The following is a 23,906-nucleotide window of genomic DNA, read 5'->3' as shown; positions in this document are numbered from 1 at the left end:
CTTGTGTTTTTTATTTGCCGCACAAGGATCTACCCTTCAGGTACTAAGACATCATTTCAATTTGTATTTTCCTTCATTTAAATGTAGTTTCTTCCCTTGTTGTTGTAATTTCACGTTTTCTGACTCTTGAGCAATTTTTGTAACGCCTCAAATATGATCGGAATGTTGCCAGAAATCGTCTCAAATCTTGGTTCATGTATTTTGGTTTCAGAATTAAAAATATTAATAGGAAATCCTTGTGCTGGCTCATCATTCGAGATTGTTCATACCAAAACTTCTGAAGGACAGTGGAAACGTTTTCCTTGGTATGATTAATCTGGGATAGTCCACTGACGGCTTGGACATGACAGACAAGCACAATTCCGACATTCCAGGATCGGCAGGCGGTGAAGAAATTCAGCCACAAAATGCTATCAAGTCCAAAAGAAAGTCGGCCCGTCGACGAATTACGCTATCGATCAAGCGCATCCGTGAGATAATTTCAAAAGGCAAGCCAGCTGAAGACAAACGACGTTTGGAGAAGGAGGTGAAACAGCTTCGGGACGATTTCGAACCCGCGCGAAATCTACATGGGCAGCTATACGAGTTCATGGACGAAGAGGAGTTCGATGGTTTGGATCAATGGGAGCACGAATTAACCGACGACGTATTTTCGATCGAGGAAGAAGTTGAAAATGCCCTTGCTTCCAAGACTAAGGCGACTCAAGAAAATCCTGTTATCGATTTAACGGCCAAGGGTCATCAGAGTAACGAGGCCGACAATTTAACCGGAAGTTCAAAGAATCAAGGTAACGCAAGCGACAATTTGGTTGAAGGTTCCAACCATCAGGATCAAGCCACTAATGGTTTAACGGGAGGCTCGGATCATCAAGCTAAAGCAGGCGATAGCGTAGCCGGAGGCTCTGATCACGAAAACAATGTCAGCGATAACTTAGCTCCTACTGGTAATGGTGTTGAGGTACATGTACAAGAGGAAAACACAAATGGTCACGCAAGTAAAGTGACAAAGTCGGGAGGTAACGACTTGACCTCGCAAGTTCGCAGTCCAATCACAACACCAGCCAAGAATCCAGGCAAGAGTGTTTCGTTCGATGCGTGGATAGACGATCTGGTGGAGTTTCAAGAGACCGTATTACCAGCCGCCGTAACTACTAACCTCACCATCGCGGAGGCTCTTTTGAAGCTGGAAGCTAACAAAGACATCCCGTCAATCACGATCCCGGACTTCGATGGAGATCCCCTATCGTACACAGATTTCGTGGACCACTTCAAGATCCACATTCACGACAAGACGCATCTTACTGACGATGCCCGAATGATCCAGTTGCGCATGCGCATCAAGGGCGAAGCTGAACGAGCACTGGCGGGTCTCGGTTCAAAGGGCACCATGTATGCAACAGCCCTAAAGTCCTTGAAGGAACAGTTTGGTCAGCCCAGTGTCATTGCCAGAGCGGTAGTCAACAAGCTTACCAAGGGAGTGAAAATAACAAGAAGCAACAGGCAAGCTCTGCGGGAATTTTCTCTAGACATTACGAACTGTTTGGCCATTATGCATCGCCTCGATTATTACGCAGACATCAACGCCAATGAGAACTTAAGAAGAATGATCATGCGCTTACCAGAAAATCTAGTTGAGAAGTGGAAGGGTGTAGTGGCAGACTTAAGAGAGAAAGGCGAAGTTCCGAGCTTGCACCATATCGGCACATTTGTAAGAAAGCGCGTCAGGGCAGAGTTCGACCCAGATTTCGGTGATATCCAAGATGAGATGAGGAGCCAGAGGAGCGAGTCCAGTGGAGGCTCCCGAGGAGGAGGACAAACCAAAGGAGGACGTGGAGTGCACTCTACTCAAAGATCCAGACCGCTGAAGTGCCACATTTGCAAGGGTTCGCACGCAGCACCGGAATGTCCTACTCTGACGGATTCAACAGTCAGCGAGCGTTTTGAGTTAGTGACAAAGGCAAAAATGTGCTTCTCATGGACACATGATCAGAGAATGTCGGACGAAGAAATTATGTGGGCGTAACGGTTGCCATCACTACCACCATCCCCTGCTCCACACCGACCCTTCTACTGCCAGTGGGGTAGCTTCAGTTTTGGATAAAAACGGTGTCTTGCCTATAGTGAGAGTTCGCTTTAGAGCAGCAAACGGCCGATACAGAGAAGGAAACGTCCTTATTGACAGCGGAGCAGCCACAACGGTGATCAGACAAGACTTCGCCAGAGCCCTTGGGTTACAAGGAAAGCGAGAACGGATAGACTTGGCCGTGGTCGGAGGCGAAAGAATAGAGCAGTCACAAAGCAGAAGAGTTAAGTTCTGGATCTCTCCCTTAGAGTCCAGTGAAGAATTCACTATAGAAGCTCATGAAATCAAGAAAACAATTTTGAGTATTCCGCCCCTGGATCGTCAATGGCTACGTTCCTTTTCTTATCTGAGCGACCTTAACTTTCCTCACAAGGCCGGTCCTGTTGACCTTATCTTAGGAGTCCAATACACCCACTTACATGCCGAGGACGAGACACGTCAAGGATTACCCTTCGAGCCGGTAGCAAAGAAAACCAAGTTAGGATGGCTGGTAATAGGGTCTGACAACCAGAGGAATTCCAGCAGTGTCTGTGCCATCAACTTTGTCCAGCCTCTAAATCTTGAGAAATTTTATGAGTTTGAAACCCTTGGAGTTCAAGCAAGAGACTGTCCTTGTCCAAAGGTGGCCATCTCTCGTCAGGACAAGGAAGCAATTGAGTTGATGGAAAGCTCTTGCAAACTAGAAGACGGCCGTTACACGATTGGTCTTCCCTGGAAGAAAGACAAATCCCTCTTACCCAACAACTACCCGCTTGCAGAAATGAGGCTACTTTCCCTGGAAAGAAATCTCTTAAAGGATGAAGCAAAGGCAAGAATGTATGACGAGGCGATCATGGAGTACGAGAAAAATGGCTGGGCTCGCCCTTTAACCGAAGATGAAGTTAATGCTAACGATAAGACAGTATACTACCTGCCTCACCACGGAGTCTACCGCCCAGAAAAGAAGAGTACCCCCTTGAGAGTGGTGTTTGATCCAGCATGCCAATATAAAGGTGTTTCCTTGAACTCGTTCCTACACAAGGGTCCCTGCCTCATTGGAAATTTGCTCGGAGTTCTTCTTCGCTTTCGTGAAGAGCCAGTGGGTTTCATCGGAGATATATCGAAAATGTACTTGCAAATTCGCCTACCTGAAGGTGACACGCATGTTCATCGGTATCTGTGGAGAAATTTGGATCAGTCAAAGAAACCTACAACGTACGCCTTACAGAGGGTTACCTTTGGTGACAAACCTTCACCGGACATGGCAAGTTTTGTAATGCTCAAAATGGCAACGGAAAACCAGGAAAACAACCCAAATGCTGCTACCGTCCTCAGTAGAGACAGATATATGGATGATTTAATTCATTCTTGTCCAACACCAAAGAAAGCAGTTGACACAATCAGGGAACTAGACAGGGTACTCGACACCGGAAGTTTCAAGATAAAAGAGTGGCTGTCTTCTTCGAAAGATGTACTCAAGGAACTAACCCATAAGTCTGTGATGGAATCCCGTCGGGAAATTCCCAACGTAAAGAGTAACTCGGACAGTCCTGTCAATCTAGATGGAGAGAAAGGAGTCAAAACGTTAGGCGTGGGATGGGATCCACAAGCCGATGTCCTTAGCTTCGCAGTGAAAGAAACAGAGATTCGGAAATATACGAAACGATCTATCCTGTCAAACATCTGCAGGCTCTATGACCCCCTGGGCCTTGCATCCGCAGTCACCATCAAAGCCAAGATTGCACTACAAAACATTTGGAAATCGAAGGAGTACGACTGGGATGATCCACTCCCCGACGACATGAGCGTGCTGTGGCAAGAGCTCTTCAAAGAAATCCAGTGTCTGAAAGGCGTCACGTTTCCTAGATGTCTACAGCCTGAAAATGTGTCAGGTATGTCTCAGCTACACGTGTTTGCCGACGCAAGCGGACATGCCTATGGAGCAGTAGCCTACCTGTTATGGCCGACAACTGAAGGTCCTGACATTCGCCTGATATCTGCAAAGGCAAGGGTCGCGCCTATCAAGCAGCCTACTATTCCTCGACTGGAGCTGATGGCAGCGCTCATTGCTTCAAGACTTGCCAAAACAATTTATGACGAGTTCAAGATCAAACCTTCTTCCATGACTTTGTGGTCAGACTCAAAGATCGTTCTACATTGGTTGCATTCCGAGTCATCAACCTTAAAGGCCTTTGTTGGAGTCCGTGTCACCGAGATCCAGTCTACCTGGGAACCACGTTTCTGGCGGTTCGTTCCAACAGACCTTAACCCAGCCGACGACCTAAGTCGGGGAATTGCAGTGGAAGATATCCATGGTCGCTGGGAGACAGGACCCGACTTTCTCAAGAAACCACCTGAAGACTGGCCGAAAGATCCCAATCCGCCTGTAGTTGGAGATCCCGAAAGAAAGGCATCCCGGTTTCTTGGTCTTGTCTCCAAGGTCCCAACAATTGTTGATTCAACTAATTACTCTAGTTGGACACGACTTACAAGAGTTACTGCCTACATTTTGCGCTTCATTTACAATGTAAGAGGTGCTTCCAGAAACCCCAGCAACCGTAGGAGTGGACCACTCCAGCCAGCAGAAATCGAGTCTGCAGAAACGTATTGGATCAAGGAAGCTCAAAGCAGCCTGACGAGCTGGGAGACTGATTTCGTCGACTTAGCACCATTTCTTCAAGATGGCATCATCAGAGTCGGTGGGCGTCTACGAAGGTCAAACCTTTCTTATGATGAAGTCCATCCTGTCCTTTTGCCATCCAGTCACCACATCTCGACCTTAATAATGAGAAACGCGCACAAAATGGTTTTCCATGCCGGAAGTGAAAGAACCTTAAGTGAAAGCCGCCGACGATACTGGATTGTTCGTGGAAGAAGATTGGCAAAGAAACTTGTCCGAGACTGTACCACCTGTCGTAAACTGCGTCAACCGCCCCACATGACGTTAATGGCCGACTTACCACCCGAGAGAATGAAGCCGTTCTCACCGCCCTTCGTGGTGACAGGAGTTGATCTCTTTGGTCCTTTCAAATTGAAATACGGAAGAAATAAGTCGATCAAAGCTTGGGGCGCTCTTTTTACGTGTGCAACAGTGAGAGCAGTTCACCTAGAGATTGTTCAAGATTTGTCTACCCAATCCTTTCTTCAAGCACTTCGCCGTTTTGCCTCACATCATGGGTGGCCCAGTACGTTCATATCTGATAACGGCAAGTCTTTTGTCGGAGCCGAAAGAGAGCTAAGGAAGTTGTTTGTAGAAGAAAGGAAGGCCATCAGCGACTTTGCTGTTCTCCACAAGATTCAGTGGAAATTCACTACTCCACACAGCCCCCACCAAGGAGGAATCTACGAAAGTCTCATCAAACAAACAAAGCGATCCTTGCGTGTCGCAATTGGAAGTCAAGTCCTCTCTTGGAACGAGATGTCGACAGTGTTTGCAGAAGTGGAGTCACTTATTAACAGCAGGCCACTTGGTTATTTGTCAAGTGATCCAAACGATCCCCAGCCGCTGACGCCAAATCACCTGCTCCTTGGTCGCGCCTCACCTTGTGTTCCTCAGGGGCCGTTCGAAGAGTCAACGAATCCCAGGAAGCGTTTCGCGTTCGTCCAGAATCTCGCCCAGCAGTTTTGGAGACGCTTTCTTCGGGAATATGTCCCAACACTTATGCGCAGGTCAAAATGGCAAACGAAGGGACGTCAACTCACGGTTGGAGATGTTGTGCTACTTGTTGATTTCACGTCCTCGCGGGGAAAATGGCAACTCGCCCTGGTCAAGGAAGTCTACCCTGGTGTGGATGGTGTTGTCCGAAACGTCCTGGTCAAGACTAAGGATGGCGAATACAAACGGTCTGTGCAAAAATGCTGCATCATCATGGAAGCCGAGTGACCCCTCCCGTTCCTCAGTTCGTCCCCCCGGAGGATTTGTTATAAATGACGTTGGACTTTATTTTGTTAATTTGATTTGAACATTGATTATTAACTGATTATTGCCACAAATACGAAGGCACTTCCGATCAAGGACACGTGTTTTAGATCACATTTCATTTGACACTAAGTAACCTTTTGTTCATTGTCCATTATTTTGAGTTCGACACGCGGTCAGCATATACACGTACACGGACAGTGTAGACCATTTATTTCGTCTTGTGTTTTTTATTTGCCGCACAAGGATCTACCCTTCAGGTACTAAGACATCATTTCAATTTGTATTTTCCTTCATTTAAATGTAGTTTCTTCCCTTGTTGTTGTAATTTCACGTTTTCTGACTCTTGAGCAATTTTTGTAACGCCTCAAATATGATCGGAATGTTGCCAGAAATCGTCTCAAATCTTGGTTCATGTATTTTGGTTTCAGAATTAAAAATATTAATAGGAAATCCTTGTGCTGGCTCATCATTCGAGATTGTTCATACCAGTCATAGAAATAGAGCACCGCATACCGTAGGAGAGTAGAGGACAATTTAATGTTAGGCTGCATTCATTATGTATCCTACAGGAAGGGGGGGGGGGGGGGGGGAAGGGGGGGCAGAGGATTTTAGGGGGGATCTCAAATTTTTAGAGCAAAAAAAGGGGGGATATGAAAATTGTTTAAATATCTCCTGGGGGGATGCTTATTTTTTGTAAGATTCTGTCTAGCTTTTGTAATGGTTTTAAAAAGTGAGAAAAGAAAAGATAAGTACAGCAGCTTCTTTCAAGGATTGTAAGCAACAAGGGTACCTCTATTATTCTGAGAGACTATATATAGTACCTGGTAGTACTCGTACACGAGCTGGCAGGCTATCTATACTTAATTCGCGCTACTTAAACTGGCTGGCATAGGTATGACATAAACAGTCAAAGCTCTCTCGATGTTCTTATTAAACATGTCTCTTACTATTATACAGATATTTATTTTGATATTTCTTGTGAGGGGGGAGGGGGGGTATTCATTTTTCGGCTGATTGCTTGGGGGGGTTCTGAAAATTTGTATGGACCTTGGGGGGGATATAAAAAACCGAGCCGCTGAAAAAAAAATCCTCTGCCCCCCCCCTGTAGCATACATAATGAATGCAGCCTTACGTATATTATACCGTTAAGTTACAAGTTGGCACTGAACTTTAAAGTATTGATCACTTGAAAGAGTGTTGATTGTCCTATTGTTTTCTTGCATGAAGTGTTTTTGTATGATACGCCATTAAAATTGACATTAGACCACGCCCAGTGAGTATTTTTTAATGATCCTGTATTAAGCGGCCACCTGTATTAAGCGGCCAGTTACTCAAGTCCCGAGGGTGGCCGTTATATACAGGTTCGACTGTACAAAACATTTTTGAAACTCTTGGCAAAGCCCTTAGCGATGGCAATTTAGGGTTGAATTAGGAATCCGGAATCTGGAACGGCCGGAATACAAATAATGAAACTTCGTCGACATAAAAATTTCAACGAAGGTTAAAGTCACTTCAGTTGGGAAACAGTTTTTAGGGACCGATCGTTTATTACTTCCTGGGGGGGGGGGGGGGGGGGGGGGGGCGGTGGTTTTGTAAAAAATCGGGGGTATGAAAATTTTTACCCCCCCCCCCCCCAAAAAAAAAAAAAAATATATATATATATATATAAAAAATAAAATCTTTCAAACAAAAGTTTTACTCCCCGCTGCAATGACAGTTTGAAAATTTTACCCTCCCCCCCCCCCCCCCATAGTTGGCCGGGTGGCTGAATTGTTGAGAAGTTACTGGGTACAACGCTTGGTTACATGAGGAAATCGCTAGCTCTCTGAATCTGAACTGGCAACAGAAACAATCAGAAGTTAGGCGAAATAAATTACAGGCGTAAGGTAATTAAGGTAATTAATTAACTTCTAAGTACATTGAACTTACTTAAGGTACTTACGTAATTAAGTAATATAAGGTAATTCACGTACCTTAGATCGTCTCTTCAATGTTATTGTTATTGCTGGAGTCTATTCTTCAGTCGTCAAAAGAAGGTACACAGAAGGTCAAAGCAGCACGGGGTTTGAGAGCAGTACAGGAGCATTTGATCTATGGATGTGGATATATAGATTTTGAAGAAGCCTACCATCTCTATTCGTCTTTAAGTCAATTTTTTTGCCCAGATAAACAAGCCTTCAGAGACAAACTGCTTGATGGAATACACAGTTTGCCTGTCTATGTCATTACTCAACCTATTACGTGCAAGATCTTTGTCGCTCTGAAGAATAGTAGCGATATGGAGAAGTTTCTAGTCGATTTTACCAACTCTATGATTGATGAGAAGAATAGTAATTATTGCTAAATACATTTAGTTGGTACTTTTTGTATGTCTTAAAATTTTACCCCCCTCACTTTTCGAACAATGTGAAAAATTACCCCCCCAAAAGGAGCTTTTAAAAAAATTACCCCCCCCCCCTCAAAAACCACCGCCCCCCTAGGACGTAATAAACGATCGGTCCCTTACAGCTCTTGAAAATTATAACATCAGTTAGGAGCCCAGTGAAATTTTTAAAAGTTACCCTAAGATTTCAATTGCTACAGTTAATCCGGATCTGGATTCTGATTTATGTCTCTCTGGCTCCGATGATGCAGAATTGCGGCATAGTCTAAAAATCCAGGGTCCCAGAGACCAGTCCCGCACTTAAAAGAGCGGGTCTTGACAGCCAGCGAGCCAGCGAGGCATACGGGTTTTCGAGGCAGACGTGCGAGGCACTCAGGTTAGCCTAAAAAACACTCCGTTTAGCCTAATAAGCACTCCGGTTAGCCTAAACAGCACTCAGGTTAGCTTAAATAGCTCCCAGGTTAGCTTAACCGTTAGCATTTATGTTGGGGGTTGTTCTGCCTCGCATGCCTCGCACGTCTGCCTCACATGCCTCGCTGACTCGCATATTGTATACACTCGCCAAAAGCGAGAAAAGAAAGGAAAATGGACTGTGAACTAACATCTGTCTCGCATGGCTCACATGATGGCTCGCTGGCTCGCAGATTGTGAAGACCCGTAGTGAAGGAGTGAAGCTGAAGGGTCGATCGATCGTGAAGATGGCGGCCATTTCCCTTTATACTTTTTGTTTTTTGCTATGTATTGAGAGGATTTCTTTCAGCCAAGCCGACTACTCAATGAATGGCACTGTATATTATACTGGAGGGTAAGTTCTCTTGCTCTACTGTAATAGGTAGTTGCAAGGGTGACAGTCACCAGTGGCACCCAACGACAATTTTCTCTCAGATCCTTTGAAACGTTATGTTAGGCGATCTGGCGTGGCTTTAAAGCTCTATAGGTTCATTTTAGGCAGCGCTATAATTTTTTTATCTGTTCGTTCATTCTTGGGGAACTTGAGTCTTTTCGAAATTAGTAGGGGATTTTTGTCCATTTCCCGAAAACCTCAGGTCTTATATCCTTTCCGAAAATCTAGTACCGAATCAACATTTTTATCAACCCGAAAACACTAGGCCTTAAATTTCCCATATCACGAAAGTTCGTGGTGAAAATTCCCTTTAGAAAATTGTAGGGGATTAAGGGTTTTCCGAACAGATAATTGTTGGGTGCCCCTGAGTTACGAGACGTCCAGCTTGCAAAACCAAAACGAACTCACGATGTCACAATATTTTTTATGTTCTGTGTTTTTTATTGCAGAAACTTACTTTTCATTTTTGAGGAAGCACATAGAAGTTAATACACTAAGAAAAATCCTCTTTTTTTTCTGAGACTGGTTATGATCTTTACTGCGTGCCCCATCCGCCTCGACAAAGTGACCAAAGTCATGCGATACACAACGGCTTACTTCACTTTCTGAGTTAACCCGCCCTAACAGTGATCAGCATCAATTTTCTCCTTGCAATATCAATGCTTATTCAGCCCCTGAGGTGATGATATGATACCCAAGATGAATTTTCTTGATATTTTAACAACTTGTTCCCAGTACTTTTATAAGAAAGTATGGGGACAAGATAATTTGATAACAACAAGAATTTGTTCTTTGATATTAGGGGTTAAAAAGTTAAATATTGAACTTTACTATTAAAATAATAACAATAACAATAACAATAACAATAACAATAACAATAACAATAATAATAATAATAAAAATAATAACAATAATAATAATAATAATAATAATAATAATAATAATAATAATAATAATAATAATAATAATAATAATTCAGTCCCTCCCTGGTACTCGTGTTCAGTGCCCAAACCTGTCTATGAGTCATCTGAGGCATAAGCATTTTGGGATGTTCCAGTTTATGCGGAACACACCATTCGTCAAGGCTAACAGAGTGAGCGCTCGATTTGTGGACCACACGAATAAGAAGGTGTGGGCTGTGGAGATGTCCTGTCCATGGATGGAGCATCGGGAGAAGAAGTCTGAGGAGAAGATGGTCAAGTACGGGTCACTGCCATTCGAGCTGAAGAAGGGGTACCCTGGCTATTATGTTGAACAATGGAACATCATTATTGACGTGCTGGGGGGATGGTCAAGGGATGTACACCTGACAATGAGGAAGCTCTTTGGCAGCAGGGGCTATGACGCATTGAGAAGGATGCAGAAGGCTACCATCTTGAGTTCTCTCAACATATTGAGAACTTTCAAAGCTACCGTCACTTGACTTTTCCTGATCGAGGGAATAGCATAGGTGCTCAATATAGTTTTAGTATTAGAGGGCTTTAGATTGTCTATAAGGTTTCTATATTTTATCGCTAATTTAACTCAGCAGTTTTCTTTTTATAGTTCCTTCAGATTGCATAGGTTATGCTGCGCACCCTATGTGGTTCTATTTTAGCATCCATCCATTTATCAACTGCTTATAATAATAATAATGATAATAATTTTTCCATAGGAAGATGCTAGCATGTGCATTACAAACTCTAATTTTAAAACTATAAGTAATTAATTAATGGTATAATTAAAAGTAATAAATTAATGGTATGGAAATGCTAATTACAATATGTTAAACAGAATTGATTAAAAAATGATCATACAATAACAGTAATAAAAGTAATAATAATAATAATGATGACATACACTACCAGCTATAGTGCTGGTAGTAACATTATGTTGTCATATATATACTAGGAAATGCAAATCGGGATTAGGATTGAATTGCTGGGGAAAGTAAGTATGGCTTGAGCTATTTCTTGAAAACTGCCAGTGTGGTGGTGTTATCTTAACCCATGCAGACATGTTTACAGTGTTCACTCAATCTTACTACCTTGCATAAACATCTGCCTATATTGTAGGTGATAAATTTTGTTGGATCAATTTTTTTTTTGGTGGGGGGGGGGGGGGGGGAGTTGTGGTGGTGGAGCGTGGAGGTTTAGCTGGTAAAATGAATACCATTGCAAAGATTTCATTCAATACTTTAGGAAAGATGCCAATCTTTGGAGCCTTGAAATCTAAAACACCATCTCCCTTCCCAATCATGAAACCATCCTTCTTCACCATTGTTAGTGGAGGTCTTCACCAACCAGTGACCCAAATCAGGAGCCCATGGCCATATGGGTTCTTACCCAAATCAATTCCCTCCTCCACCCCCCTCAAGGTGGCACTGACTCGATGAGCCCTAGATCATGCACGATCTCAAAGAGTAAGGTCTTCAAGGCTGCATTACGTTGGGCAAGGTACTTATTTTGGGCCAGGGCAGTACAGCTTTATCAGTTACAGCTGTAGCCTACATGTCACTGCACCCGTCAAATCCTTACCCATCTTCTGAGAAGCATACAGCCTACATGTCACTGCACCCGTCGGATCCTTACCCATCTTCTGAGAAGCATACAGCCTTGTTGGCAGGAGTTGCTTGTAAAGCTCGAACAAACCGGCCACTGTATGTGTCGAGCAGTTTTGCCATCAGCTTAGCCACCAGAAACATCCTTCAAAATTGGGGTCTTCATCGTCTTCCCTCGCAGACAAAAACTTCCCCTACCACTTCTGTCTATGTATCTTCTTCTGCAACTTACTCTCAAGACCTGCCCTCAACTCCACTGTTAGCATCTTCGCGGGTTTGACATCCCCGCTCTCGGCTGATAAACAAGCCAGCTCTGGGTCTTTCAACTTCAACTGAATACGAAACTTCTCCGCGCACTTTGCTGCATCTTACAGCAGGGACTGATGACCTAACTCTTCTGCTCTTTCTTCAAAATTGCTCACCATCTTCATTGCTTAAGCATCATTTCTGTATTGTTATTATTATTATTATTATTATTATTATTATTATTATTATTATTATTATTATTATAATTGATGTTTGCTGATGGTGAAATTGAACTGTGCCATGAAAAAATGTCATTTCAAACTTTGTTACATCTGAAGAATTATACCTTATTCTTCTTTATTTTCGCGGGACTTAAATTTCGTGAAAATTTTCTCGGCACATTTCGCGAGCATTTAATTCAGCGATCGCGGAGAAAAATTGTGTTTGCGGGGAATTTAATTTTGCGAAATTGACGATTAAGTGACTTTACAAAGATTGTACGTTAATTAACAAGCGAAACAAAACCAATATGCTGTTCCGTAGCGGCAGTTGTATTCCTCTAAAAGTCTAAAGGATGTTCAATTTGACAACTGTACAAAGGATGTAATTGAGGAACTGTGCAAAGATAATTCCCGCACGAAACGCATAGATCTAAAAAATGTCTTGACTAGATCTAGAATAAAGTCTTTGAAAAGTCTAGTTTAGGTCTGGCGGCTTTTTTCAAAGAAAAGTCTTGGAAAGATCTATATTCTGAGCTAAAATGCGAGACATTTCTAGACATTTTGACAGCTAGACATTCTTAGCTCGAAACTAGACATTCTCAAGACAATTGTTTCGAAAGAGGTTTTCCCAGAAGAAAGGTCTTGGAATGTCTAAAATTGTCTAGAAAGAAAGGCAACCACAAGACGTTTCAATCAACACGTGGTCAAAGGAACGTGATGACTGACAATAATTTCCGGCTTGTTTTATGGTACGTGATCCCAGCAGCTTCGCACGCGGCCGGCTCAGGTCGCTTCTGCGAAGCTGTAAAAATACTAGCTGGTGTTGCAGCCTTTAATTGGTTGACAGGAAAAAAACAACAAATAATACTTAGGATTAAACCTTTTTATTCGAAATAATATGAACTGCACATTCAGTAACAGTTATATTTGCAAAATAGAATTAATATTGTTTCTTCACAATTAAGAGGACTAATTTAGTAATTAAAGAGCTTTCGTACAAATATCGCTTCTATTACCAACAAGCTTTAATAAATAGGTATACAAATATCATGCTTCTTCATTAGAGGATCAACTAAAGAGCTATTAAATTACTGTACAAGTATCGCTTCTTTCTAAGATTTCAGACATCTTACCGAAGAGTCGTGCTGCACACGTGCAAGTCTACGAAAACTTGTAAATACTGTAAACTTTGTTATAATATTTAATTGCATAATTCACTTACGTGCTGCGGCTTGCTGATCCAACTTTTTCTTGGCAAATATATGTGGGTTAAACCGGGTTTGCAACCCTGGAAGCAGAGCTCTCCAAAATGACGCTCCTTCCACAAGCGATTTTCCCGTGAAATAAAAAAGCATCAACATGAGCTTGCCGCGTTTTGATACCTTGCGTGTACATAAGCTTACATAGCGACAATTTAATTACGGTTCTTTGACATTCTTCGGCGAGATCGAATGACGGCCTAGAGAACAAACTGATAAGCCTACTTGTGTCTCATCGACCCAAAATGATCTTTGACTTGTTTTATAGTTAATTAAACGATAAAATCAACATGACCTACCATTTGAACTGCTTTAAATGCAGTTAGAAAATCATGTTTTTATGATAGGCAACACCGTTGTGCGGCGTGCAACAGCAACTATTAAATGAACGAAACTGTATTTTTTTAATTTTTTTTGGATAGTGACCCTTTTTTTCGCGAAAATTTCGAGTCAGTATGGTAGTAAGACTGAATTTGCCTGTCGGTCAGAAAATTTTCACAGAATTTGGTGTGCTCAAGCTCGGATATTTCGTCGACTAGAAAACAAACATTTGTTCCTTTTCGAACCATACTGACTCCAGAAAACGTCGCCGTTTCTGAGACTTTCAGTCGAACTTTCATTTCTGACTGCCGGGCATTTAGTAGCTTTTAGTCTACTTGCACCACTTCAGTGCTAAGAAAAGAGCAATAGACCTTATCACGGTTTTCGACGCCATTTTGATGAGTAGGCAAACAGGCTTGAAATAACCGGCAGTGTTTGTATGGAAATCCGATGTTGAATAATTTTGATAAAACATCGCTTCTGAAAAATTCATGAATTGGAAACTTTTGGCACTAGGAAAAGGATTTTAAGAAAAAAAAAATGGAGGGATGTAGCTGTGCCAGAAAGCGTCCAGTCGTGTTTTGAATTTTCCATACATTTGTCTGTATAGCGAACCAGCCGTGAACTGCTACTAAAAATAGTTCGCGGGAAAAAAATACAGGGAAATGTATGGAAAGTTCAAAACACAACTGGACGCTTTCTGACACTGCTACATCCCTCCAATTTTTTTCTTAAAACCATTTTCCTAATGCCAAAAGTTTCCAATTCATGAATTTTTCAGAAGCGATGTTTTATGAAAATTATTTGACATCGCGGATTTCCATACAAACACTGTTATTTCAAGCCTGTTTGCCTACTCGTCAAAATGGCGTCGAAAACCGTGATAAAGCCTATCTTGTCGTCATGTTTCCATTTATTGAATAGCAATAAGTTGCTTTCTTTTCTTAGCATTTGCAGTGGTACACTTATTGGTAAACATTTTATGTAGCTTTCCTGGTTCCAATGGACGAATGCTTAGACTTGAAGCACAGGCTAGTAGATATCCTGGAAAAGAAATAATGTGAATATTAGGAAAAAAAACTTAACAAATCTATGATGGCTGGACTTTCTATAGTCGTTAATTTTTACATGGCCACGCACAAACATGACTGTAAAGGCGCTGTTACACCAGACAACGTTTCATGCAACTTGTCTCGCAATTTTGTTGTGACACAAGTTGCACGAAAAATTGCCCTGTTTAACATACCCTGCAACGGACATGTCTCGCAACTATTTTGTTGCTGCAATTGTCGCAAAAAGTAGAATCCGGTTCTACTTCTCGCAACGATTGCGGCAACGCTACAGGAATATTTTTATGCGTTGTCTGGGGGTGTTTACACCAGGCAACGTCTCGTGCAACTCGTCTCGCAACGGAGCAACAAAGTTGCGAGACAGGTTGCACGAAACGTTGCCTGGTGTAACAAAAAATTAAAATTAAATGAGAATAATTACGCCAATGCAAAGTGTCGTGTTCACTTGAAGTCACAAATTATTGCTCACTGGACTCACTGGTGGTAATTGATATCACGTCACTCAAAATAACAAATCATGACCACAGTTTCCGACATACACATCTGACAGATTGAGGCAAACACATGAATCAGTGCTTTATCCCGGCTATTTTTATATTACGTGAAAAGCGTGGAAGCTAATCTACCATTTTGGTCCCTGAAAATTCACATGAATTCTGTCCCTCCCAGTTGTCGGCTTCGAGAGAGTTGGCTTTATATATAGCTATTCTTTAAATTATGAGCGGCTTTTTTTGATATGCGTGATTTTGAAGTTTGTCCTGACGCCTTACGGAACCCACGCGCACGCGACATATCGATCAGAGTGACACATGGTATTTTCAGATATCCAGTCACGAAAGAGTTGCATAAATTATGCCAGCATGGCTTCACTGAGGTCGCGCTTTATAAATATATACAAGATTAATAATATCGGTTTGTATTTCAAATAAAAATGTAGCAAGCGTTTAAAATATTAGTGTTTTATATAATAAATGTTCCAAATATCAGAATATCAGCTGTAAGGACCATAAGAAGAAGCTTTTTAATAAAGTTTGAAACTCAGGTAATTTTCCCGCCTAACTACATTTTCAATTACATTTTCCCATAGATATCAAGGTATTCGGTTTTCCGAGTCTGACTATATGTGAACGATACTAAGATATAATACAAAACTTACCAGAGTACTTAAGAATCTTGGCCTGGAACCACGAAGTATGTATTTTCTTACTCTTTACGGTGCGCCAAGCTACCGTTGCCACTTCTCCTTCTTTGATATCTGTACCCATGATGTCCGTTGCTGGCACAACTGAATACTGATCCTCTTCGATCCACAGAACACTGGCAGATAGACTGGCACTCATTTTTAGGTAGAATTAGATGTTAGAAGCTGACGATATTTGGCAAAATAATCTCTCACGAAGTAGCTATGTTAGCACACCTTCAAATGCAACGGCGAAGTAACCGAAAATCCCGCCTTACCGTTTGTAGGCTAGCTATCGGTTACTGCATACTGATTGGTGGATTTTGAGTTACTGGTATCACTAACACATACGTATTTCAATTCTTTGGTGATTTGAAATCACTGTAACACAACACAAAAGTCGCTTTGTCCTGATCGATTGAATTGCATCAAATAGAAAAAAAAAAGCACAAAAAGTTCCTTAAGATCTCATCAGCCGGTTGCTTGTTTGGAGCAGTTGAGCACAAATCAGGACCATGTCTGGAGAGCAGCCAAAAGAGAAGAGAAGACGAAGAACAAAAGCTGAAATAACGAAAGACTTGAGTGGAAATTATACCGAATCAAGCAGTCGTGTGGACTCCATTCAGAAGAGTATGGAGCAACCTTCACGTGCCGATACGGCTATTGCTTCCGAGAATAGGGCACAATTCCTGTATGATGACATTTCTTACCAAGAAACTGATCTGTCTTTCCCATCATCGAAGAGAGTACTGTTCTCATGAAAGGGGATAATGCTGTTAAATTTGCAACAGCATTTGCAACGGAAAACTTTGAACCTACAGGGCTCACTGATAAAAGCTTTATTCATTCAATGAACAATGAAGCATCTTTTTCGCAGAGCCCAATTGGTTTTGATTCCACCGTGGATTCTTTATTTATTCTTATTTATTTATTCTTTATTCTTATCAAAATACGGACATTTTCCTCCATAAATTGCTTATTTCTAACGAGACAAATTCGAACTTGCATCTTTATGAAGTTTTCTAAAGTACCAGGCACCGGGTAAACATGTAAAATAACGCAAACTCGACGAGCTTTTTACTCAAAACGTTTTTGAAAACATGCTTGCGTGATTAGCGCGCGCCAAGGAAAAGCAAACTGGTTGAGAAGAGCGTTGTTTAATATCTGTCATATGACAAAGTAATCATTTCAGGCCGCTCTTTGAAGAAATATTTTGATTTTGGTTGTGAACGTGAGGAACCCAACAAAGTCCAAGCAGAGGTTAGTGTTTGCAGGTTTTTGACGCCGCAAGATATTTCCTCCCCTATTATAAAATTACACAACTGTGAAGCGGCTCTTTTTTCTTTTAGAGTACATGACATCGTCTCAAACAAGTGATGTTAATTATCCGTCGGTGGCGGGCGGATCAAAGTGAATTAAATGTGGGGTTTTTGCTTGTTCAAGCAGCACACGCCATTTTCTGATGTTTTTTGTAGCGTTTTGAGTGAACTGCTGCTTGGAATACCTCCTCCTGATAATCAGCTGAACAATACTTCGGAATAATTCTTAAGATTTACCGATTTCCTTTATCTTTCATGATAGTGGAATTATTTTCTCGCGTGATCAGCTTCAATACTCTTTATAATTAAGTTCTCTACTCGCGCGATCGCACGTCTAAGAGTGGGAGTAAATATAGCTTTTTTATACCAAGTAAAAGCGGTGATGTATCCCGGCCCTTATAGATCCTGCACACATCGCCGACACTTATTTATATGTCTTGACTAGGCTAACGTCAAGACAAATTTAGATATAGTTTAAGTAGTACATCAGAGGAAACTCGATACCTGAGAACTTGAATGCAGCTGAAAATGTTATCGCAACACAGAAAGATCTAGTCAAGGTCTAATCTAGACCAAACTTCAAGACATTTTCTAGACAAACAGACGTAACAGAGGTCGAAAAGTCTTTCAAGACATTTGGTAGACTCTAAAGACATTTAGTTAGTCTTGGAAAGGTCTAGATAATGTCTACAAGACCTTTGCTAGACCTAAGGCAGACAAATTTAGACCTAGCTGTTTCGTACGGGATTACTCAGATGCCGAAGAAGAACTTGAGGTGAATCTTGATGGATGATAGCTCCTTGTACTAACACCTTGTGTTAAAAATTGTTTAGGACCCTTGAAAACACAAATACATGATTTTTCTATGCCCATTAAATTTTGCGAGATCAAAGTTTGCGGTCGTTATTTTCGCAGGTCTTTAAAATCGCCAATTTTTTTAAAATTGGGAATTTAAGAACCTGCGAAAATTAAGGAGAATAAGGTATATCTTCAAGGGGTAATATAATTTCTAGCAATACATATTTGTTTTATTTACCTTAATGGCCAGCCTTGTTCCATGCATCACTTGGCATAAAACAATTGTCTAGAAAAGAGCTGTTATTAGAAAGAATCAATAATTTAGATTCCCACCAATTTTCGGAACTTTAAATGATGCAAGAAAATAAAAGTGCCAAAAAGTGTGCATCAGTGAAATCGATTTCATTGTATGTTTTATGTCATTTCAGCTGTAGTGCTCTGTAGGGGTAGAATAAAGTTGTTGTTGTTGTGAAATGAAGTTGAACGCATTGGCTTCATGCTTTATACTGCTGTTTCCCTGATGAAAAATCTACAAACCAGAAGAATGGCTTAATATAATCGGACAGAAACCTCAGTTAATATTTTGGTTTTGTTTTTGTCTTTTGACAGACAGTTTCACTTACATTTTGGAATCCTGGATAAACACAACGGTGTGGCTTATGGGATTTACGATGACTCTTTATACACCACTGGGTATGAGAATTTAACAGCTGATTTATTAGGCATTATTTTTAATTGTTTCACTTCATAATTCCATTCCTGCAAGAAACAAAAAAAATTCAAGTCATGCCTGACATAGGGCTCCTACATTACTTCTTCTTTAAGGTAATCGATAGAGCACTTAGCACATCAAATCTTGACAAATTTGTGCCATTTACCAGTAGAAAAATGTCATTGTGACATTTGGCATTAATTAGCATATTGAGCAATGGATAAATATTATTATTAGAGTATAGCCAATTGAAAAATTCTATTAAAGAAATCTAGCAAAGGAATTCTTTTTCTCACGTAACTGAGTCACTTACACCACCTCAAGTCATGTGACATAAATTAACCTCTCACTTAATACTTAAAAAAGATTCTGTGAATCAGAAGCTTGTATAATGCTTTTATTTTTTAGATCCTGAAAGCTAATTTTGTTTTCCAATCTTCAAATAACAGGATCACAAAGCAATATTCATTTTTTCAAACTCTGGTATTCATATTATTCAAAAGAAATCAGCAGTTGGAATGTGACTTTTCTTCACACTTTGCAGATGGGGTAAGCTGGATATTGTGTCAGGTGCTGGGCCGAAGAAATACAGTGATCAAACTATCATGTATGCTGCTGGATATTTGGAGGGTGCCCTGACGGCCAAGTAAGATGCCATAAAAAATGCTTGAACTTAACCTAGTATATAATTACGTACGTACCCCATATACCTGTTTATCTATAGATATACAAATGTTGTTTATAATTATTTTTAAAACCAATTTAAATGCTTTGATCCCATTAAAAACTTCTCCTAAAGACCTTAAAAGTGAAATTTATGTCCAGGGTTATATGGTTAAAGAATGCTTACTAATTAATAGTTGTTTATAAGAATAACTTCATTGCTATTTTATTTGCCTGTTGACTTGCGTAAGTTTAAAAGCAAATGGATTAGGGGTTATAGTTTCTTCACTCTTACAAAGGGGCAAGGGGTAATATATGCTTCAAACCTCTGCACTCAAATCTTTTTATGCGGTGAAAATACCTTAAGTTTGTTATCAACTCTGATGATAAACCAGACACAATCTTAAAATGAAACAAAGACAGCTGTCGACCTTTGTTTCATGTTACATATATTAATTATTGGAATATTTAGATCGCTTCTAGTCGATCCTAAGTGAAATCAGAGTCTCCATGTTGAATGAGCAAGCCCGTGATCTTAGTGATGTAATAAGAATAAGCTGTGCTATTTCGTCTGCCGTCACTCTGGGTTTGCTTGTAGTGTAGTGGTTATCATGTCTGCCTTGAATGCTGCAGGAGACCAGAGTTTGAATCCTCGCCGGTGAACCATATTTTCACTTAGTACAACTTATAGACCTATCTTGCTTTTGCACCTTTCTTTTGCACCTTTATTTTTAAAAGCCTTTGGCATAATTTCGATAATTGAATAATTGAAGCCTTTCCAAATTAAGCTAAAAAACATGCCAGGTTGTGATAATTTATTTGAGTTAATACATGTCAGATTAAAGTTCTTAAACTCATTCTTAAATTATTAATTCACAAAAACACAACAATTAAAGGAAAACCCTATTAACGTAATAATTATTGTGAAGGAGGTTTGGAAATGTGATCATAATAATCATACAATCATTTGGTGAACGTTAAATTTGCTTTGAATTTCTTCTACTAGGATTATTAATGGTTTGAGATATATGCTATAATATCAAACACTTGAAAGTGTTTTATGTCTGATTTGCAAACACCCCGAAGTAATTTGTTTAAAAAGCTCATTTGGGTGTGCGTCATTTTTCCAACCCACTTTTTGGTGTTTGGAAATTGGATGAAACACTCTTCCTTGAGTTTGATATATAATTATTTATATTATACATACACTAGATAATTATGTCATTTAATGTGGTTTTGCTCTTAGCTGGTGCAAAAATTATTAAAGTTGTATATTTTCACAGGGCACAAATCATATGACATCAATATTACTTTGTATCTAACTTTAGTTTAATCAGGTAGTTTGCTTAAGACATGAATTGTGTGGTTTCTTTGACAGGAGGATTAATCAAAACTATGTGAACATCTATGACACATGCTTCAGCAAAGCATCAGAAGCTTTAGTGGGAAAAGTCAAAAAGTGGTTTGACAGCCAGGTTAGCATAATTAAATCAAATGCTTGTCTACAATTCAGTTAAGCCCCACTTATGATTACTGATGGTTCTCACTTTGATTAGGAAGAATGGATGAGGAGTAAGATTAGTAGTGGATCAAATAGCAGCTCACTCTGGACACAGATGGGTAACATTATTGCTCAATATGATGGTATGTAATTGTCTCTTGTACATATATATATACACAGTTTAACCAATTGGTTTATTAGCAACCACCCAGAAAGTCAAGAACAGTATATTATCTATAGCAATAAATGCTGCATGCATGCGTGCACTACCAAATTTTTGTCTTGATAATTTTTTTTTTCATTTGAGGCCACCTTAAAAGGGCACTGTCATGGCGATTTCTCTGTATTGTGGTCAAAAACTGCTCTGATGGCTGACAAAGAACCTTTTCTCTAAAACAAAATTTCTCTGAGATCACCGGGAGGAAATTAATATTAAGTGATTTCTCCAAGGAAGACCAAACTATAATCAGGTTCTAGCGATTTCTCTAAAATGCACTGGACAAACTTGAAAAAATTGGCCTTTTTTTTTTCAAGTTGCATTATATCATATCCATTCTCATCTAAGCCACCGGCAGCCTAGTTTCTTTTCTCTGTAACTACATGTGTAGGTTAACAAAACTGAACCGTTATTTTAATGTTTTCATCGCTTCAAATATGTTTTCTGGCTATATTCAAGTTACAAATGGTAACAATGAACAATTTCTCTTGAACTGAAAAACATTAATAAGCAAATAATACTTCTGTCAGTGTTATAGTATTATGAAAGACAAAAAATATTTATAAAACTGTTTTTGTTGTTCTTTTTCTTTGAATTCTTCCTAATTATTTTTATGTTTCAGGTCTAATAAGTGGTTATTCAGACTACCCAGCCACTAAGAAGGTACTAATAATAACTGAAACATTGCTTTTTTTTAAAATTTTTAATTCTTTTAGGCCCAGTGTAACCAAAAAGAATTTGATGGAGTTGCAATGTTTTCAATAAGACACTGTGTACGCTGGCTTGTGCTAAAAATAGCTATTCTAACTAGTGTTAGTACAGAAAGTAGACTGAATGAATTGTCAAGTGCATCAGGCTACTTAAGGTTGACAAGATTAAGGGTGGAAACAAATTTCATCTTGAAAAAGTTGGACTGACTTAATTTTTTAAATTATTACTTCGTTTTTATTGAAAAAATCAGTAAAAACTGCTTGTGGGTTCTCATGGGCTAGGTCCGCCCCCTTCCGCCCAAACAAAAACAAACTTTGTGGCCAAACCCTATTAATTTCAGTCCATCAACGAATAGCACAAGACAGCCATAAAGGCCCCATTGTACACCTCCCAGACTTTTTTTTAACTTCCCCCTGCTGTAATTGAGCTAATTGTCTGATTAGTATTAGCCCCTTAATAAGGTTCCTGTCCCCCCACCTCCCCTCCATCCCAGCATTCTCTCACCAGAAAATTATGCCAGTGTCTCATCAGAGGTAGCCCGATCTCAATATCAAATGACAGTAGGGACCTGGTGTTGATTTATAAATTTTGTATGGGAAATTAATATTCACTTCAATCAAAAGTTCAGCCATAAGTGTAGGAATAAACTTCACACTGTTGTCAATCTTCCCATGCATTCATATTTTTTGGGTGAAGTGGGCAAGTACCTGCTGTATACGGCTTTGATGCATTTCTTTGAGCCTTCCTGAAATAAATCTCATCAGTACCTCCAAAAGTCACAGAGTTACGAGCGATTTCTTAACATTTACCAGACATTTGGTGTGTGAAAATTCACTTGCCTAGCGTTCTTCACATGGTTGTTTTTCCTTATTGTTTTTAAAAGTTATATTTATTTATTATTTTTTAATGGCCGGGAGCCTTTGGAGTGCTTAGCATTTGAAAAGGAAGAAAGAAAAACAACTTCAAAAACCAACAACAATAATAATAATAATAATAATAATAATAATAATAATAATAATAATAATAATAATAATAATAACAATTATTATAACAATAAAAAAGATAAAGAGAGGGTATCTCTAGAAGTGGCGCATCACACATCAAGTGACAGCCACTTACATGTAATACATTGAAAATTTAAGGTGGCTTTGAACCCGTTCCTACGTTTTGTTTTAAACTAAAGTTGCACAAATTTACATCTTATCATGCTGATCACAATTCAAAAGTAAAACAATTGGGGGTAACTGAGCTCGTTTTGCAGTTGTAATCTCTGAAGACTGAAATTAAGGCCATTGTAATGGAAACCTATTACATTGAAAATTTACCATAACTTGTTTACCAATGATTACCGGTCTAGGCATTTCGTTGATACCACTATTTTGGTATCAACTGCTAAAGGGTGGTTACTATGGCAATGATCCATGAAAATTATAAGTGCTAGAAACCAGTATGAACCACCTGAAATATTTATAATTATTACAATTTTATAACACTAATTTTTTCTTCATGTAAATATTATGAATCTTTGCTAGTAGCAGTATCACCCAACAGTGAAATTCCATCTGGCAACCAACCAGTCTTGTCATATTTTTGGGTACCAAAGCCCGGGACCAAACCAAAACTTGATCAGTTTCAAATTTCAAATTTATTAGTGATTATTGTTTTCAAGGTGCCTTTAGACAAGTTTGCTTTCCAACTCTTAAATGGTGTTGGTGATTACCCTACGCTGCGTGATGCACTTAACCCACAAGGACGCCCTGACTGGAGCAAAATGACCAAAAATGAGATTGTAGCCAGGGTAGGTAATACCATTTTTCTTGATCAGTGATTAATTTATGAGGTCATTGCCAATAAGCTAGGTTTTAAAGTATTAATAGTAAGTTGAAGTTACATCATTGTAGGGTTCTTTTACAGTTAGTCTTATTTTAAGGAAATATC

At 39.8% G+C, this 23,906-nt stretch overlaps 4 protein-coding genes across 4 annotated transcripts in view; 3 read left to right on the top strand and 1 right to left on the bottom strand.

The window, feature by feature from the left end:
* Window positions 1-23,906, top strand: part of LOC146454602 (lysosomal leucine aminopeptidase-like) — a 66,885-nt gene that overhangs the window by 28,338 nt on the left and 14,641 nt on the right. The window lies entirely within an intron of this gene.
* Window positions 344-6,466, top strand: LOC146454605 (uncharacterized). Its single transcript, XM_085095340.1, has 2 exons — window positions 344-1,866; window positions 1,958-6,466. Exons 1-2 carry the CDS (start codon window positions 344-346, stop codon window positions 5,943-5,945), a joined length of 5,511 nt encoding a protein of 1,836 aa, XP_084951466.1. The 3' UTR covers window positions 5,946-6,466.
* LOC146454603 (lysosomal leucine aminopeptidase-like) overlaps window positions 8,678-23,906 on the top strand; it is a 29,457-nt gene continuing 14,228 nt past the window's right edge. The window contains exons 1-7 of the mRNA XM_085095269.1: window positions 8,678-9,172; window positions 18,774-18,857; window positions 19,421-19,522; window positions 20,918-21,014; window positions 21,096-21,183; window positions 21,880-21,920; window positions 23,638-23,766. Of these exons, the coding sequence (XP_084951395.1) occupies window positions 9,066-9,172; window positions 18,774-18,857; window positions 19,421-19,522; window positions 20,918-21,014; window positions 21,096-21,183; window positions 21,880-21,920; window positions 23,638-23,766 (648 nt within the window). The 5' untranslated portion in view covers window positions 8,678-9,065. The remainder of the gene's footprint in view (window positions 9,173-18,773; window positions 18,858-19,420; window positions 19,523-20,917; window positions 21,015-21,095; window positions 21,184-21,879; window positions 21,921-23,637; window positions 23,767-23,906) is intronic.
* Window positions 14,655-17,181, bottom strand: LOC146454604 (uncharacterized). Its single transcript, XM_085095272.1, has 2 exons — window positions 16,024-17,181; window positions 14,655-14,841 (listed from the first exon to the last, which is right to left on the bottom strand). The coding sequence occupies exons 1-2, from the start codon at window positions 16,205-16,207 to the stop codon at window positions 14,711-14,713; spliced, it is 315 nt and encodes a 104-aa protein (XP_084951398.1). The 5' UTR covers window positions 16,208-17,181; the 3' UTR covers window positions 14,655-14,710.

This window comes from Pavona decussata, unplaced genomic scaffold, assembly GCF_977016875.1.
Source record: "Pavona decussata unplaced genomic scaffold, jaPavDecu1.1 SCAFFOLD_300, whole genome shotgun sequence".
Lineage (NCBI taxonomy): Eukaryota > Metazoa > Cnidaria > Anthozoa > Scleractinia > Agariciidae > Pavona > Pavona decussata.
Note: the sequence above shows the minus strand (reverse complement) of the source record. Positions and strands in the feature narration are given on the sequence as shown.